Source organism: Salmo salar, chromosome 28 (assembly GCF_965601325.2).
Source record: "Salmo salar chromosome 28, fSalSal1, whole genome shotgun sequence".
Classification (NCBI taxonomy): Eukaryota; Metazoa; Chordata; class Actinopteri; order Salmoniformes; family Salmonidae; genus Salmo; species Salmo salar.
Window position 1 is genome coordinate 16,593,434 of NC_138318.1, and position 19,344 is coordinate 16,612,777.

Below are 19,344 nucleotides of genomic sequence, written 5' to 3' on the forward strand. Positions count from 1 at the left end.
CTTCCTGTTCTCTTAGAGCTCTGTGTGACTGAGTGGTGGTTGAACACAGTCACGGAGCACATTTTCAAAACAAGAACAAATACTGCTGGATGACAGAGCAAAACACTAACAACACACACTGATGAAAACCACTTGCAGTGGTGTCTGCTCAACGAAATACTGACTTGGCGACACATGACTGAGGACCTGGTTGGAGTCAAGACAGAGGGATAACTTGTTAGAGGCGGGCTGACTCCTAAGCAACCATGCTTAAATCTTTCAACCTCTTAAAGCAGCTTGGCTCTGTGGGGAAGTAAGTACTTTCATGTGCCATTTTGGACTTTTCGTTTGTTTTTGGGGTATACATTTGTGAAAATACAATAGCCTATTTCTTTTCAGTTCTAGTACAATAGTTATTTTCAAAGAACTTGGAACTAACTGCATAGAATGGAGAATAAATGGCGAGATACTGTAAAAATAACCAATGCTATCAAGTTTTGTGACAATCTAAACTCCAGTCTGATTCTACGTTCTAATCTTAGTTATTTTCATCATGAGCATCTGTGGGTGAAAAGAGAACCTTTAGACAAGCTTTTGGTGAGTGGGGAGCCTGTTTGGTAGAGTCCACAGGAGGTTGGTGGCACCTTAATTGGGGAGGATGAGCTCGTGGTAATGGCTGGAGCAGAATCAGGGGAATGGTGTCAAATACATCAAACACATGGATGCCATTCCGTTTGCTCCGTTCCGGCCATTATTATGAGCCGTCCTCCCCTCAGCAGCCTCATGTGGTAGAGTCATCTGACTTCTGCAAAGGACAGAGTATCTTTGGTGTCTGAGGACAACCTCAGAGTTCATGATCATCATGCCACCGTTGGTATGAAAGTAGGAGGAAGAGTGAAGCAGACAGGGTTGCATGGTGTAGTGTGAATGGTGGATGACTGTAATGTTTCATCTTGATGAGTGAGAGAACAACCATAACAACGAATAGTTTGTTTGAGCGGTGTCACGGCGAGATGACGTGCATCATGTCTTACTTTGCTTGTGGCCTGTGACACAATGCCACAGCAGAGCCACATATTTAAGAGAGTTAGGCCAACTTTTAGAATTTAGAACATTCTTCTAATTCTAGACATTCAGTTACATAGCATTGTTTAAATATTTGCCATGTCATGTTAATGGGGAGCTAACATGGCTGCCATAGAATGTTGAAGTGTCATGTACAATAAATACATTAGCCAGAAAACGACTAGCCACACCTCAGAGCCTGGTCCTCTAGGTTTCTTCCTAGGTTCCTGCCTTTCTAAGGAGTTTTTCCTAGCCAACGTGCCTCTACATCTGCACTGCTTGCTCTCTGGAGTTTTAGGCTGGGTTTCTGTATATGCACTTTGTGACAACTGCTGTTGTAAAAAGGGCTTTATAAATAAGTTTGATTGATAATGCAGTAACTACATTGGCCCAACTCTCTAAATACATGACTCTGGGGGGTTAAATTGTTAACTAGAGGGCACATCCCCGCCCACAAGATTCATATCTACCTCAATTACATCGTACCCCTGCACATCAACTCAGTACTGGTACCCTGTGTATATAGCCAAGTTATCGTTAATCATTGTGTATTTATTCCTCATGTTATTATTTTTCTCTCCTGTTGGGAAGGGCCTGTAAGTAAGCATTTCACTGTTAAGTCTACACCTGTTGTTTATGAAAGTTGTGACAAATACAATTTTATTTGAGATTCCCCTGTACCTTAAAGAGTTAACTGTGCCCTTGAATGTCCTTTGATCCAGTAATGTCCCATGTACAAAAGCCAATCTGTGCATGTGTACGTACGTGTATTATGCTTCAGATCAGCAAAAATATGGAATTGGACACCCACGTCGGGTTGTTGATACCCACACTACCCTGGCTGATAGCTGAGCGTGTCTGCAGCAGGTTGCAACAGACCATGGAAGTTGTGTGTTTGCAGGCCTCAATGCCACTGACGTGTTTCAGGCTATTAATAATCCCTGGTAACTAACAGGACGGCTGCACCAGAACAGAGCTCTAACCACAGTAAAGGAGCCCTACCTACACTATTCTCACTTTGTTCAGAATAACTGAATGTGACCTTAACTATAAAAACACACACACACACAGATAGAAAGACGCCTATGGGCTTTTGTTTAGTTGAAGAAGAAAAAAACTGTTAGAAAATGCTTGGGCTTCACGGTTACACTGCAGCTGTTTCACTGCTGAAACACTGCTCTCTATCAGATGCTGCTGAAACACTGCTCTCTATCAGATGCTGCTGAAACACTGCTCTCTATCAGATGCTGCTGAAACACTGCTCTCTATCAGATGCTGCTGAAACACTGCTCTCTATCAGATGCTGCTGAAACACTGCTCTCTATCAGATGCTGCTGAAACACTGCTCTCTATCAGATGCTGCTGAAACACTGCTCTCTATCAGATGCTGCTGAAACACTGCTCTCTATCAGATGCTGCTGAAACACTGCTCTCTATCAGATGCTGCTGAAACACTGCTCTCTATCAGATGCTGCTGAAACACTGCTCTCTATCAGATGCTGCTGAAACTTCCTTGCCATTCTTTCATCTCTCTCTCTCTCTCTCTCTCTTGCGCGCGCTTTCTCGCTGTCTCTGTCTCTTTCTCTTTCTTTCTCTCTCTCTTTCTCTCTCTCTCACTCTCGCTTTCTCGCTGTCTCTTTCTCTCTCTCTCTCTCTCTGTTTCTCTCACTCTTTCTCTCTCTCTCTCTCTCTGCCTGTCACTCACTCACTCTCTCATCCCCACCTGTAAGTCCCCTAAAACAGCCCCCCCCCCCCCCCTTCTCTGGCCTGGTTTCAGCCCACAGCAGTAGCCTCCACTCTCTAACTTTAAAGGATAACTCTCAACCCCAATTTCAGCATTTGCCAAACCACTATCCAATTTTTATAAAATGCATTCAAGTGAGAAGTTGTGGGTTGGAGGGAATTCCTCATAAATATTGATTTGGGGGATGGTTGCACTTGATCCCAACATTTTCTCACTAAAGCATACTTACCTGTCCACTGGCACGCTTTTATCATAAAATGATGTGCATTGTGAGCAAATACAGCTCTGGACAGAAAATAAAATCTTTCTAATGTACTATTGTGTTGGTAGGAACAGTGTAATCATCACCTTGAAAATGAATCCCACCCGCGTTGCAGTATTTATGCAGTAGCTCTTTTTCCAGTGGTCAAATGAACTCACATATTGGTTTTGGATACTGAATAAAAACATACAACTACTACCAGGGCGACCTCTCTCACAGGTATGCTTTCACTTATCAGAATTAGAAGTATGTGGGCATGGGATGAATATAGTAAATAAAGGATTTGAAAACCAAAAATATCTGTCCCGTGTGGGATTAGAACTCACAACCTTAGCAGACTGCGCCACCAATCAGCCATAGGAGTTGGGGAAAAAATACACCGAGTCGACATGACCACTATTGTCATCTATTTATTTTTACGATGGATGTGGCTATGAATATAATAGCCACATCCACATCATAGCCTAAATGTTTTCTTTCTTTGTAAAAGCACATAGATGTATGTATGAAACGTTAAGCATAAATGTTGCATCTGGTCGTATGTGCCTTACTGTCTTTTTTATTTTGTGTAATGTCAGTATTCTAGTCAAAGAAGCATAATGCAAAATATACTGTATTGGCACACTCCACTTACCAAGAACATTGCCAAATAAGACTGCAACACATTGTAACACAAATACTGCCTGAAAGCCTTTTTTAATCTTATTAATAGGTCACAGGATGCCACAGATCTTCTCACAGAAGATCTGGTTATGGTGAGTTATGGCTGATGATAAAGGGGGACAGTGGTGGCTCATTTCACTACGTGAAAAGATTTATCAGTGAATACATTTGTACCTAGCTCAGTGTGAACATAAGATACGCTCTATACCTGTCATTTTCATTGGTCTAAGGTGGAGCAGCGGGTGGAGCCAGCCAAGAAGGCAGCGCAGGTTATTCACAAGAAGCTGCTGGGCTGTCTGCAGAGTCAACTAGGGCTGGACACAGAGAGACGAATGGTAAAGTCTACTCTTTCACCTTTCATCCCTGACCCTTGACTTGAAGTCACTCTATTATGATTATCAGTATAAAATTCTCTCGCTCTCTCTCCAGAAAAAACTCCCTCTCATGCTGCTCTCTGTTAGCATGGCTGAGAGCTTAAAAGACTTTGATCCAGACTCTTCTATCAGGTACTTTAAGTAACCAAACCATGTATTCAATCCTCCAAATGATCAGTTGAACATTCATCAATTAATCAATTAGTCTATTTCCTCACTGATAGGAAAGTATTGGAGATGTGTTGCTTCATGGAGAGTCACCTGGCCGCAACACTGTCTGACTTTGAGCTGAAGCTGGAGAAGGAGGTTTTGGAACCTCTCAATAAACTCAGTGAGGTAAGGGCTGCATTAGCAAGAGTTATTCAGCCATTTTTGGATAACAATTGAAGTTTGTGATTATGTAGTATTACATATGAATACTTAAAAAATATATATATTATTGTTTAAAAAATTGTATTGCCCCCCCCCCCTCTTCGGAGGACTTTGTTTTATATTTTCGTTTTTTTCTACTTTTTTGGTTACATATACATTTTACACACATTTTACATACATGGTACTTTTACACACAGTAATTACACAACAAAGATATTGTTTTTTGATTATACACATTACATTTTGGGCTACTCTCAGCCCGTCCCACCTATCTCTGTAGATATCCTCTTTTGATATGATGTTTTACATTCATTTTTAACCTTTCTAATCGCATGGTATCCACAGATTGTGAGTTAAAGAGGAACATTTTTCCTAAAAGTATTATTATATTGTTGATTGACTGACTATGGCTTTCCAAATTGCCCAACACTGCTGTTTGTAGGGATCATTTTAAAAGAATGTTGTGTTTTCAGCCAGAAACAAGCTGGATGGGGACAATACGAGAATATATTATCTAAGGATTCTGTTTCTTCACAGCAAAATATACAGAGCTGAGATTGTTGTATGTCCCATATATATAACACTCTGTTGGTGGCAAGAATTTTGTATAATAATTTAAATTGAAAAACTCAATGTTGAATGAAGCGTTGTTTTGTATATCAATTCATACACCATGTGCATGGAATCGGTACATCGAAAATCTCTTCCCAGATATTTTTGCAACGTGTATAGCGCAGTTGTCAATATTTTTGTTCACAAATCAAACTGGTATATTTTTCTATATATGCCAACCTTTTTCTGCCAATTTTGGTCTTTAATATACAGTATGGCAGACATACAATTACCTACCTTATCCTCCTTCCACTTGACTCTTTCATTTTTGAGGTAATGCTGCAATCAGTATAACTTCGGAATGAGAAAACATTTCCATATGTTTTCGATAGCTGCATATGTGACATAACTACACCGTTCCTATTCATAATATCTTTAATAAATATAATACCATTTAAAAAAAATCCATAATGTTTTTTTATCAATCAGTATATTTGAGTTGAACCATAATTTTGGTTGTAATATTTTTTCTGTATTTTCTGGAAGATAATATTGAAATTGTAACCAGCTTTGCAGGACTTGTTTAAGGAAGGGTGATACTTTGAACAAGGTTTCATTTTCAATTAACCAAAAATGAGAAGTTGTAATCTTTATAAAGGCCAAAAGGCCATTTTTAAACAAAGCCTTTCTTAGTAATCTACTGGAGCTTTAGTGAAGCTTTTAGTGAGAGATGTAATGACATATGAATACTATCTGTAGGAAGACCTTCCAGAGATTCTCAAAAACAAGAAGCAGTTTGCCAAACTCACAATGGACTGGCACAATGCACGCAACAAGTGGGTCACACATCCTGTGTGTTTGTATTTGACAGACCCTATATGCTCCAGACAGTACACAGTTCATTTATTCATATATAATAACTACCTTTAGTCAGTTTCTCCATTGTGTCCTTTCTTTTACTTTTTATGGCTTCTGATCATGAATGACTTTGCCCCTTCAGGTCCCAGGCTAGTACGGGACCTCAGGCAAAGCAGGATGGGCTGAAAGAGGAGGTGGAGGAGGCCTGGAGGAAACTGGAGAGCATCAAGGTGTTGGATGGTGTTGGATGTTACTGTTTCAGACACTTTGTTGTTTTATGCAGTAGTTTCAGCCTCTAACATACAGTATTCACTTTTTGTGTGGCTGTACATTCTCTGCAGGACCAATACTCTGCAGATCTGTATCACTTTGCCACTAAAGAAGATGACTATGCCAACTACTTCATTCGTGTGAGTGTGGCCTACTAATTGTTCTCTCTTTCAAGCTGTACTTCCTGTTAATTATCATGTGCTATTAGCTATTAGGAATTATAATTGATAAGTGTCTGGGTTGTGCTCTCTCCTTAGCTGCTGGAACTACAAGCAGAACATCATAAGAATTCCCATGACTTCCTGGAACGAAACATCAGTGAGCTGAAAGACAACCACAGTCAAACAGGTGAATAGGGTGTGTGTATGTATGCACTGTATGTGTGTGTGTGTGTGTGTGTGTGTGTGTGTGTGTGTGTGTATGTGTGTGTGTGTGTGTGTGTGTGTGTGTGTGTGTGTGTGTGTGTGTGTGTGTGTGTGTGTGTTTGCAATTAAAATACCCAGGCCATACTTAGTGTACATGGGTAACCCCCCCCCCCCCCCCCTATCCAATGTGTAGCACCCACTTGCCTAGGATTTGTCCAGTGTGTCACCAGTATGTGTGTTAACACAGACTCCCAGGAGAATAACTATAAGGGGAAGGTATACGGCGAGTCCCTGCTGACTCATCTGTACAACAGCGGCAGGGAGATCGCTGTTCCCATCCACGAGTGTGTTCACATGCTGCTGCACACCGGTATGAGGGAGGAGGTGAGGACTGGGATTATTAATCTACTACATGGTATACATGTGAATGGGATATTATTAATTAACTGAGCAGGTGTAAGGACTCTGTAGCCATCTACGATAATGTTTGCCCTCTTGGATAAAATCTGTCTATCTCTCTCTCCTTTCATCTCTCTCCCAGGGTCTGTTTCGTCTGGCAGCAGCAGCCTCGGTAGTGAAGAGACTGAAGAGCAGTCTGGATGGAGGGGTTGTGAATCACAGTGAATTCACTGACCCTCATGCAGTCGCAGGTCAGAGAGACCGTCCCTGTTGACAGTACCCCTTATTCAAGGTTTTCAAGTTTCAAATGTCTTTACTTGACAGTTAAACAACACATAGGCACTAAGCAGCATTTTCTCTTTTATCCATGTAGGGGCTTTGAAAAGCTACCTGAGAGAGCTGCCTGAACCACTCATGACCTTTGAACTCTACAATGATTGGTTTCAAGCAGCAGGGTAAGGTCCTTGATTGGTCTACATCTTAAAAGCATACAGTACATAGTGTCTTTACATGATTTCTCTCCCCTTTAATTTCTGCTCTTCAAATGTCTCTCTGTTCCACTCTTTATTTAGGGAGAAAGAATTGACAGACAAACTTGAGCAGTTTAAAATTGTGCTGAAGAAGTTACCATCAGAAAACTACAACAACCTCCGGTATGTCCATATCTCTGTAATCCATAGCTCTCTCAGATCTTGACCGATTCCTGTGTGAGGTTGTAAAAACTCAAGAATGATGCATGGTGTATGATTGGGAATATCTCCCTAGCAATATTACAACTATGTGTTGTGATAATTGCGTTGTTTGCTCTATGACCTGTTCGTTCATATGCCTTGGCACAGTGACATATAGGCCTAAAGGTCGAGACAATAAGAAGACACAGTGGCAGAACTAATTCAACCACACATTTGTTTCATTACAAAACCCGGAGAGCAACATCTGTCCGGTGAAGTCCACAAAACATATTGCATGTAACAAACAGTTACATGACCTAGAGCATGGTCATGCAAGGTAATGTTTCTGACATTTTCTGACCACTAAACAACTATTGATTTAGAACCACAGAGATTTACCGCAAGTCACAAAGAAAACAGGAACTGCCTTCACTATTCCAGCGCCATTTCAAGTTCAACATTTCAACATCATCTAATAACCTATGCCAAAAATGCCCAAAACTATTTAGTCCAACCAATGTAAGCTAAATATGATGTGGCTGTCCATGGTATAGATTTCTGTGTGTGTGTGTGTGTGTGTGTGTGTGTGTGTGTGTGTGTGTGTGTGTGTGTGTGTGTGTGTGTGTGTGTGTGTGTGTGTGTGTGTGTGTGTGTGTGTGTGCGTGCGTGCGTGCATGTGTGTGCAAGTAGAACATTTGTTGACTCACCCTACTTGTAGAGAAATGCCAATGCAGTCCTCCTCATGTTGTCTAAACTCTTTTAGTTTTTGTTGTCCTAGGCTACCTGGCAAAGATTTTAGCTCACTAGTCTAACTTCCTTTCATGGGCAATGATGCGCCAGGCCAGCTAGTTAACATTAGCCTACTACATCTAGCTACATGTTGAACTTCCATCCTCTCAGGCCAGGGGCACAATGTATGAATTTATGGTTGGATCCGAATCGCCGTTATAATCATTGGCCAGTACGGAGAATTAAGTAAAACCACAAGTCCAAATCCCTATCTCCATCCTTGGCTAATTTAGAAAAGGGACAATTTTAGCTTGCTAGCCACCAGAGGACAGTGACACAGTGAGATGCAGCAATTAAAGTTTTTTTCTGTCAATGACGTTTGCCTTCTGATGCAATGTGGCTGGTCTGAAGCCAAATCCAAACTGGCTTCCCTTGACACTTTTTTTGGTGTGCCAGGACTATTCACAACTGAGTTCACTCAGTTTAGCTCAACTCTGGTTGGCCATTATTTTATATTTTTTTATCAAGGTAGGCCAAATGCTCGCTGGCTTCCCTTGCATTCAATGCTCTGGGCAGCAACAATGTCATACTCTTTTTGACCAGACAGAATCAGAATCGAAGGAAATGTATGGAACACAGAGAGACGAAAGATAAATTTTCTTTTTTTCTTTTTTTCTTAGTACATCTTTTTGGGAAGCCTGGCTTCCCTTGGCATCCATGATAATAATGGCGCCGGAGGGGATGGCTGCCGTTTTACGGGCTGCTAACCAACTGTGCTATTTTGTTTGTTTTTTCATATTGTTTGTAACTAATTTTCTACATAATGTTGCTACTACCGTCTCTTATGACTGAAAAGAGCTTCTGGACATCAGAACAGCGATTTCTTTCTGTAATGAGTCTGACTCGAAAGATATCCCTGTCATCAGCGTGAAGAAAAGACAGAGAAAAAACGGGGAAGAGGGCGGGGTGCCTTGTAAGAATTCGCTGACGAGTAGGTAAACCACCACTACTCTCCGTATTATTGGCCAACGTGCAATCATTGGAAAACAAACGATCTACGATTAAAACAATCCGACCAACGGGATATTAAAAACTGTAATATCTTATGTTTCACCAAGAGGTAGCTGAACAACGACATGGATAATATAGAGCTGGCTGGCTTTTCCGTGCATCGGCAGGACAGAGCAACTACGTCTGGTAAGACGAGGGGTGAAATGTGTGTCTATTTGACAATAACTGCTGCTGCGCGATGTGTAATATTAAAAAAGTCTTGAGGTATTGCTCGCCTGAGGTAGAATACCTCATGATAAGCTGTAGACCACACTATCTACCAAGAGAGTTCTCATCTATATTATTCGTAGCCATCTATTTACCACCACAAACCAATGCTGGCACTAAGACCACACTCAACGAGCTGTATAAGGCCATATGCAAACAAGAAAATGCTCATGCAGAAGTGGCGCTCCTAGTGGCCGGGGATTTTAATGCAGGCAAACTTAAATCCGTTTTACCTCATTTCTACATGCATGAGAGCACCAGCTGTTCCGGATGATTGTGTGATCACGCTCTCGTAGCCAATGTGAGCAAGACCTTCAGAGAGGTCAACATTCGCAAAGCCGCAGGGTCAGACGGATTACCAGGACGTGTACTCATAGCATGCGATGACCAACTGGCAAGTGTCTTCACTGACATTTTCAACCTCTCCCTGACCGAGTCTGTAATACCTACATGTTTCAAACAGACCACCATAGTCCCTGTGCCCAAGAAAGCAAAGGTAACCTGTCTAAATGATTACCGCCCCGTAGCATTCACGTCAGTAGCCATAAAGTGCTTTGAAAGATTTTGAAAGGCTGGTCATGGCTCAAATCAACACCATCATGCCAGAAGGGGAGCGGGTCGAGAGTTTCAAGTTCCTTGGTGTCCACATCACTAATGAACTATCATGGTCCAAACATGCCAAGACAGTTGTGAAGAGGGCACGACAACACATTTTCAGGAGACTGAAAAGACTTGGCATGGGTCCCCAGAGTCTCAAAAAGTAATACAGCTGCACCATCGAGAGCATCCTGACCGGTTGCATCACCGCCTGGTATGGCAACTGCTCGGCATCTGACCGTAAGGCGCTACAGAGGGTAGTGCATACGGCCCAGTACATCAATGGGGCCAAGCTTCCTGACATCCAGGACCTATATACTATGCAGTGTCAGAGGAAGGCCCAAAAAATGGTCAAAGACTCCAGTCACCCAAGTCATAGACGGTTCTCTCTGCTACCACACGGCAAGTGGTACCGGAGCGTCAAGTCTAGGACCTAAAGGCTCCCCCCAAGCCATAACACTGCTGAACAATTAGTCAAATGGCCACCCCGGACTATTTACATTGACCCCCCCCCCCCCCCCCCCCCGTTTTTACACTGCTTCTACTCACTGTTTATTATCTATGCATCACTTTACAAATTACCTCGATTTACCTGTACCCCCACACACTGACTCGGTACCGGTACCTCCTGTATATAACCACATTATTGTTATGTCATTTTCTTGTGTTACTTTTTCATTTTGATAAAATGTTTTTACTTTAGTTTATTTAGTAAATATTTTCTTAACTCTATTTCTTGAACTCCATTGTTGGTTAAAGGATTGTAAGTAAGCATTTCACTGTTGTACACACCTGTTGTATTCAGCGCATGTGACAAATAAAATGTGATTTATTTGATGAATACATGCCACTATATGTGCTTCTCCTTCCTTCCCTCCCTCCCCTCTCGCTCTCTCTCTCTCTCTCCCCCCCCCCCTCCCCCATTAGGTACCTGGTACAGTTCCTGTCGTGTCTGTCAGAGCAGCAGGCGCTTAACAGGATGAGTCCCAGTAACATTGCCATAGTACTGGGTCCCAACCTGCTGTGGCCTCGCATGGAGGGGTGGGTACTACTGACGTACTGACAGAGAGAGGAAACTGAACCCCTCTATTAGTCTGTCATAATAGCCCTACATCTCAATGTTGTTCCTGGTGTCACTTTCTATTGTTACATGATTGTTATTAATCTGATTATGTCTGTTTAGCTATGTCTCTGTGTTTTTTAGTACTTGACTTTAACCTATGTGTCTTTCTTTCTCTCCCTCCCTTTCTGTCTCACTTTCTCATCCCGCTTCTCTTTCTTCCTTTCAATCTCCCTCTCCCCGTCCAATTCTGTACCATCATACATTTTTCTCTTCACATCTCTCCCATCAACCTCTCTCCCTCTCTTTCAGGGAGGCAGCGCTGTTGGACATGGCATCTGCCTCCTCTGTCCAGGTGGTGGCGGTGGTTGAGCCTCTCATACAACACTCCAGCAGCCTGTTTCCAGAAGGTACAGTACCACATTCAATGTGATGTTTGTGTGTTCGAGGGAGGAGCAGTGGGAGTCTTTTTAGTGATGAGTTGATATGCATGAAATGTGTGGAAGTTAGCTACTAGATAACTGAGAGGGATGCTTGAACCCCTTATGACCTTTGGATAGTACTTTTATTCATTCACTTATTTTTGTCTCACTATATTGAGGTAGGTCTATGTATTTTTTATGGAACACAGTTTCTCAAAGTAGGCCTGTGTTGTGTTCCTTTCCAGAGGTGGACTTTGAGATTCCTGAGCTTCCTGGGGTCCCAGATTTGAAAATGTTAGAACCTCAACCTTCAGAGTCTGGGAAAGAGAACCTTGCCAGAATGACCTCCTCCTCTTCAACATGCGCTTCCTCTTCCTCTTCTCATTCTTCTCTCTGTAAAACAATCAGGTACCACAGGCACAGACTGAACAGGATGTATGTTCACTTTCTATTATAACAGTGTGTTATCTAACATCGACCGTCTCCTCCACAGCTCAGCATCTCAGGACAGTGGAGGTTTTTTCATCATCAAGTCAGGCTCCATTGGTCGTAGAACCACCACCTGGGGGAACCCTGCCTCAGACCCACCATGCTCAACCCCAATTAACCCTACCCCAGTCCATACCCAGAGCCCGTCCCCTGTCCCAAGCCCGACACTGGTCCACAACCCATCCCCACTACCCAGCCCCAAACTGGCACCTGGCCCAACCCTGGTTCCCTCCCCACCACCAGTGTCTGTCTGCAGTCCGACCCAGAAGCAGAGCCCTGAATCGGGCTCACTAGAACCCATCCTAGAGGCCCCACCGGACTCCCCCAGAGCTATACTGAACATCACCTCACCATACAAACGTAGGTGGCCGTCCACGACGGAGTTGTGTTTTCGATTCCCACGAGGGACAAGTATGAAAAAGTATCAAATGTATACGCTCACTACTGTAAGTCCCTGTGAATATGAGCATCTGCTAAATTACTCAAATGTAAAGCGCATAACTCGTGCTAGCTAGCTAACGATATCTAATGCTTAGACAGTAGTGAAGACAATACTTACTTAGACGATACTAAAGTCCCTCAGAGCACTCATGTTGCATTATAGTCCACCCAGCATAAGTGACAAACCACTGCCCCACTTTAGTACAAGGAAGCCACGATCCCCGGCAGCAGTGGCTAAAATAACCAACGTCTTCTAATGACAAAACTGTCCTGATAAAAAACTGTTGCACTACCACAACCCACAGTTCTGGTTTCAAGTAGATATACAGTGCCTTTGGAAAGTAATCAGACCCCCTTGAAAAAAATAACCTGAAATATCACATTTACATAAGTATTCAGACGCTTTAGTCAGTACTTTGTTGAAGTACCTTTGGCATCGATTACAGCCTCAAGTCTTCTTGGGTATGATGCTACAAGCTTGGCACACCTGTATTTGGGGAGTTAATCCCATTCTTCTCTGCAGATCCTCTCAAGCTCTGTCTGTTGGATGGGGAGAGTTACTGCACAGCTATTTTCAGGTCTCTCCAGAGATGTTAGATCAGGTTCAAGCCTGGACTCTGGCTGGGCCACTCAAGGACATTGAGAGACTTGTCCCAAAGCCAATCCTGCGTTTCTTGGCTGTGTGTTTAGAGTCGTTGCCCTTTCGAGGGTGAACCTTCGCCCCAGTCTGAGGTCCTGAGCACTCTGGAGCAGGTTCTTATCAAGGATCTCTCTGTACTTCGCTCCGTTCATCTTTGCCTCGATCCTGACTAGTCTCCCAGTCCTGCCGCTGAAAAACATCCCCACAGCATGATGCCACCACCATGCTTCACCATAGGGATGGTGCCAGCTTTCCTATAGACGTAACGCTTGGCATTCAGGCCAAAGAGTTCAATCTTGGTTTCCAGAGAATCTTGTTTCTCATGGTCTGAGAATCCTTTAGGTGCCAGCAGGTTGTCATGTGCCTGGAGGGGCTCCCGAGTGGCGCAGCGGTCTAAGGCACTTCATCTCAGTGTAAGAGGTGTCATTGCAGTCCTTGGTTCGAATCCAGCCTGCATCACATCTGGCTGTGACTGGGTGTACGATAGGGCGGTGCACAACTGGCCCAGTGTTGTCTGGGTTTGGCTGGGGTAGGCCGTCATTGTAAATAATAATTTGTTCTTAACTGACTTAAAATAAAGGTAAAAAAAAATGTGTCTGCCCACTCTACCATAAATCCCTGATTGGTGGAGTGCTGTAGAGATGGTTGTCCTTTTGGAAGGTTCTCCCATCTCCACAGAGGAACGCTGGAGCTCTGTCAGAGTGACCATCAGGTTCTTGGTCACCTCCCTGACCAAGTCCCTTCTCCTCCGATTGCTCAGTTTGGCCAAGCGGCCAGCTCTAGGAAGAGTCTTGGTGGTTCCAAACTTCTTCCGTTTAAGAATGATGGAGGCCACTGTGTTCTCGAGGACCTTTGGAAATGTTTTGGTACCCTTCACCAGATCTGTGCCTCGACACAATCCTGTCTCTGAGCTCTACAGACAATTCCTTCGACCTCATGGCTTGGTTTTTGCTCTGACATGCACTGTCAACTGTGAGACCTTATATAGACAGATGTGTGCCTTTCCAAATCATGTCCAATCAATTGAATTTACCACAGGTGGACTCCAATCAAATTGAACAAAAATCTCAATGATGATCAATGGAAACAGGATGCACCTGAGCTCAATTTCGATTCTCATAACAAAGAGTCTGAATACTTATGCAAATAAGGTATTTCAGTTTTTTGTTTTTAATACATTTTTGCAAAAATGTCTACAAACCTGTTTTGTTATTATGGGGTATAGTGTGTAGATTTATGAGGAAACGTTTTTATTTAATCCATTTTAGAATAAGGCTGTAACATAACAAAATGTGCAAAATGTCAAGGGGTCGAAATACTTTCCAAAGACACTGTAAATACATACCCCAAATACTCTAATATAATAATACACATCTATAGTTCCAAAAATACTTATTCTAAACGTATCCTCAACACCCCTTTCTCCTTTTTCTCTTTTCACAGCGAGGAAATCCTTCCTTCAACACATGCCGCCCATCCAGAGTAAAGAGCAGGTGGCCGTCACATACTCCAAACCCAGGGCCCCAGCACCTCTAACACCAGCAGATGCACCCAAAACCCAGCTACAACCTGCACCCAAGCCCCTAGCTCCGGTCCTGAAGAAGACCCTAAGCAAAAAGGGTATAATTAGGCCCCCCCAAATCCCACCTCCCAAGCCCCCAGTACTGGAAAGCAAACAGGTGACCTCTATAGCGCAGTGAGGGGGTAGAGATACACTATATATTGTATACAAAAGTATGTGGACCCCTTCAAATTAGTGGATTTGGTTATTTCAGCCACACCCATTTGTTTATGTGTAACTCTGTGTTGTTGTTTTTGTTGCACTGCTTTGCCTTATCTTGGCCAGGTCGCAGTTGTAAATGAGAACTTGTTCTCAACTGGCCTACCTAGTTAAATAAAGGTGAAATAAAATAAATAAAATAAAAATACTGACATGTGTATAAAATGGAGCGCACAGCCATGCAATCTCCATTGACAAACATTGGCAGTAGAATGGCCTTACAGAAGAGCTCAGTGACTTTCAACGTGGCATCGGATTCCACCTTTTCAACAAGTCAGTTCGTCAAATTTCTTCCCTGCTAGAGTTGCCCGGTCAACTGTAAGTGATGTTATTGTGAAGTGGAAACGTCTAGGAGCAACAACGGCTCAGCCACGAAGTGGTAGGCCACACAAGCTCACAGAATGTGACCGCTGAAGCTTGTAACGCGTCAAAATCGTCTGTCCTTGGTTGCAACACTCACTACAGAGTTCCAAACTGCCTCTGGAAGCAACGTCAGCACAATAACTGTTTGTCGGGAGCTTCATGAAATGGGTTTCCATGGCCGAGCAGCCACACACAAGTCTAAGACTACCATGTGCAATGCCAAGTGTCGACTAGAGTGATGTAAAGCTCGCCGCCATTGGACTCTGGAGCAGTGGAAACGCTTTCTCTGGAGTGATGAATCACTCTTCACCATTTGTTAGTCCAACGGAAAAAATCTGGGTTTGGTGGATGCCAGAATGCTACCTGCCCAAATGCATAGTGCCAACTGTAAAGTTTGGTGGAGGAGGAATAATAGTCTTGGGCTGTTTTTCATGGTTCGGGCTAGGCCCCTTAGTTCCAGTGAAGGGAAATCTTAATGCTGCTGCATACAATGACATTCTAGACAATTCTGTGCTTCCAACTTTGTGGCAACAGTTTGGGGAAGGTTCTTTCCTGTTTCAGCATGACAATTTCCCCGTGCACAAAGCGAGGTCCATACAGAAATGGTTTGTCGAGATCGGTGTGGAAGAACTTGACTGGCCGGCGCAGAGTCCTGACCTCAACCCCATCGAACACCTTTGGGATGAATTGGAACGCCGACTGCAAGCCAGGCCTAATAACCCAACATCCGTGCCCGACCTCACTAATGCTCTTGTGGCTGAATGGAAGCAAGTCCCTGCAGCAATGTTCCAACATGTAGTGGAAAGCCTTCCCAGAAGAGTGAAGGCTGTTAGAGCAGCAAAGGGGGGACCAACTCCATGATTTTGGAATGAGATGTTTGACGAGCAGGTGTCCACATACTTTTGGTCATGTAGTGTATAGTGTATCATCTAAGCCTGTGTAAAGAAGTTTTCTTACGCTTTAGGTACAAATGTTGACCGTAACCTGACATTTGGAGTAACCTGCTTTGGGTTGCATATCAAGGCCAGAGATGTATTGTGCTTTTGCAGCCAGTTCAACTCTTAGAGAAAAAGTGCTTTGTAGTTTGAGAGCTACCATACATGCATTATATGTTGTGATTTATTTAGTGCATGTTTTGTATTACAGTTGTATGAATGTTTTCAGACATGTAAATAAAATATTAATGCCCATGCTTATTAAAAACATTTTATTTCATTTATCATTATAGAAATATCATTGGTATCAATAGCAGCACATTTATGCAAATGGGGGACACAGTTTTTCTAAATATAGTCTAAAAATAGGATTCAACCATTGGTTGACACAATAGCAGACAAACAAGATGAGAGTTAGCTAGACCCATAATGAATTTGGGAAACATGTCTAAATGGGGTATGATGTAAATATGTGAATTAACAAACATACCGTAACAACATTATACTTGTGATTATTACATTGTACAAAATTATCCTCTTCTATTTCATTTCTGAGTGAATTTCTCATGGTTTGGGCTTCATACTGTATCTGTAGAATATGAAGTGTTTGTCTTGGGTGTAATCTTCAGGCAAAAGGGGATTGTTTTCCTGAAGTTAACATCACGTGCTAAGAGTTAAGATCTCTCTCTTGGCGTAGTTTTTTCCCATGGGACTGGTTGGTGGTGAGGGAAAGATGAAGTTGGGTTGAAACCGCTACTGCTTTGTCTTCGTGTCCTGCCTTCTGCCTTGAATAGTTATATGAAGTCACACATTGAGCATTTTTCTCAGGAAGTCCACACAGTATATATTTAACCAGCTGTTAACTGACTTACACACTGTTGAGCAACATATTTAGTGTTTCCATCACAGGGGGCTGCTGGGGGGGTGGGGGGACACCTAATAATAATGGCCAGAACGGCACAAATGGATGGCATCAAATACCTGGAAAAACGACGTGTTTAATGTATTTGATACCATTCCACTTACTCCACTTCAGTCATTACCACGAGTCTGTTCTCCCCAATTAATGTGCAACCAACCTCCTATGGTTTCCATGGTAACTCCTCTGTGTCCAACCACTTTCTCTGGTACATTCTCACACTTTCTACCCCATCTCTTTATTTCTTTGTTCACCACTGGTTCCACTGACCTTTTAAAAGGACATGTAGTTAGCTATTATTAGCCTGTTCTAGCTCCTTCCATACAACATGTTTGCTTGGGGAACTTTCAGCCTCCATAATCTTTCAGTGAGTCTGTCAACAAACATACTTTCCATTACATTTGGGAACAATTTGGGAACAATCAAAGTCTTTAAGTGAGTCTTCTGACGACATAACATTACATTTCTGCAAGGAATATTGGAAAATTATGAAGAAGAAGGATTCAAAGCTGAGTCAGGTCAATAGAGCCAGTTTCTTAAAACAAAAGACTTTACAAGGAATTAACCAATAATCACAACCCACTGGGCACAGACGTCAATTCAACGTCTATTTCATGTTGGTTCAACGTCATTTAATTGAAATGAAATGGAAACAACATTGAATCAACCAGTGTGTACACAGTGGGAAATCTGTTGTAGGTAATTCTGGTTAAACAAAATTGAGGCTGTCATTGTAGTTCAGACTTTGATTTCCTCCTCCTCCTCCTCATCAGGTGTAATGCAGATGTAAGGGGTTTTCTTCATGGTCTGGCACATGGTCACCTTTCCCTCCAGCTCCATCCTCTGCTGCCCCTTCAGGAGCCCTCCAACCCCATAGAGCACCCCCAGCACATCAGCGGAACCCTGGAACCTCTCACTCTCCATAGTAAGCCTCTGTCTAGAGGGGGAGCCCATAACTAAATCAGGCACCGCCCCTTTAAGATGCTGGTCACCTCCGTTCACCTTCATTCTCCTAGCCTCCTCTTCCTCCTCTTCCCACTCCATCCCATATGGACTCTTCCTGCTGCTACTACAGTCCTCTCGAAGCAGAGAATCCACCAATGAGGCAGTGGTGGCATCCATCTCCGAGTCCATCTCCGAGCCTTCATTGGTTGCAAACCCAAACGCAAAGCCACTTGGCTCTTCCGCCTCTTCTGCCTCCCAGGTGTGGCTGGGCTCTGGGTGGCCATTAGGGCTGTCAATCAAACCGAACACCTCGCTCATGAGGGAGGGCCCCAGGTCGAATGTGAAGGATGCCATGGAGGACAAGGAGTCGAACCGGGTCATGTGTTCGGGGTCAGAGGTCAGGGTCGGGTCAGCGGAGGAGGACAGGAGGGCAGAGACGTCGGTGAGCGAGCCGCCGTGGGTGTTGGGGGTACAGGAGTTAGAGCCTCCCTGCTGCGACTGACGCTCCGCTGAGCGTGAGAGGCGGGGCAGAGTGACGAAACCTGACTCCAGACCTGAGGTGGAGCAGAGACAGGGAGTTTAGGCATAACATTCTGTATTGTGATTTAGATTTTGACAGAAACTTAAAAATGTAAAATAATACATGGAATTTCAGTTGCCACCCTAGTTTTAACATTAAATAAACATGTGCTTAACAAGTCGCATAATAATTTGCATAGGCTCACTGTGTTCAATAATAGTTAACATGATTTCTGAATCTTTGTACCCCACTCATACAATTATCTGTAAGGTCCCTCAGTCGAGCAGTGAATTTCAAACAAAGATTCAACCACAAAGTTTTCAAATGCTTCGCAAAGGGCACCTATTGGTAGATTTAATTACATATTGGATTGTGTATCAATACACCCAGTCACTACAAAGTTACAGGTGTCCTTCTTAACTCAGTTGCCGGAGAGGAAGGAAACCACTCAGGGATTTCACCATAAGGCCAATGGTGACTTTAAAACAGTTACAGAGTTTAATGGCTGTGAAAGGAAAAACTGAGGATGGATCAACAACCTTGTAGTTACTCCACAATACTAACCTAATTGATAGAGTGAAAAGTAGGAAGCCTGTACAGAATACAAATATTCAAAAACATGCATCCTGTTTGCAACAAGGCACAAAATACA

At 43.1% G+C, this 19,344-nt stretch overlaps 2 protein-coding genes across 2 annotated transcripts in view; one reads left to right on the forward strand and one right to left on the reverse strand.

Annotated features, from left to right (window-relative positions):
- On the forward strand, positions 1-16,588 carry LOC106589540 (SH3 domain-binding protein 1). Its single transcript, XM_014179649.3, has 18 exons — positions 1-292; positions 3,763-3,805; positions 3,944-4,048; positions 4,143-4,219; positions 4,312-4,423; positions 5,771-5,847; positions 6,012-6,099; positions 6,211-6,279; positions 6,397-6,487; positions 6,752-6,888; positions 7,046-7,154; positions 7,277-7,358; positions 7,476-7,556; positions 11,106-11,219; positions 11,551-11,648; positions 11,906-12,068; positions 12,154-12,509; positions 14,674-16,588. The coding sequence occupies exons 1-18, from the start codon at positions 246-248 to the stop codon at positions 14,928-14,930; spliced, it is 2,106 nt and encodes a 701-aa protein (XP_014035124.2). The 5' UTR covers positions 1-245; the 3' UTR covers positions 14,931-16,588.
- The window catches only part of LOC106589541 (cdc42 effector protein 1), a 24,643-nt gene continuing 21,864 nt past the window's right edge, over positions 16,566-19,344 (reverse strand). Inside the window, exon 3 of the mRNA XM_014179650.3 lies at positions 16,566-18,726. Coding sequence (XP_014035125.1) covers positions 17,966-18,726 — 761 coding nt within the window. The 3' untranslated portion in view covers positions 16,566-17,965. The remainder of the gene's footprint in view (positions 18,727-19,344) is intronic.

Excerpts from the sequence above, each read along its gene's own strand:
- LOC106589540 (XM_014179649.3), top strand. The coding sequence starts at position 246 with ATGCTTAAATCTTTCAACCTCTTAAAGCAGCTTGGCTCTGTGGGGAA. Across the intron at positions 6,100-6,210 it reads GGAAACTGGAGAGCATCAAG|GACCAATACTCTGCAGATCT; the intron begins GTGTTGGATGGT and ends CATTCTCTGCAG. Across the intron at positions 6,280-6,396 it reads ATGCCAACTACTTCATTCGT|CTGCTGGAACTACAAGCAGA; the intron begins GTGAGTGTGGCC and ends CTCTCTCCTTAG.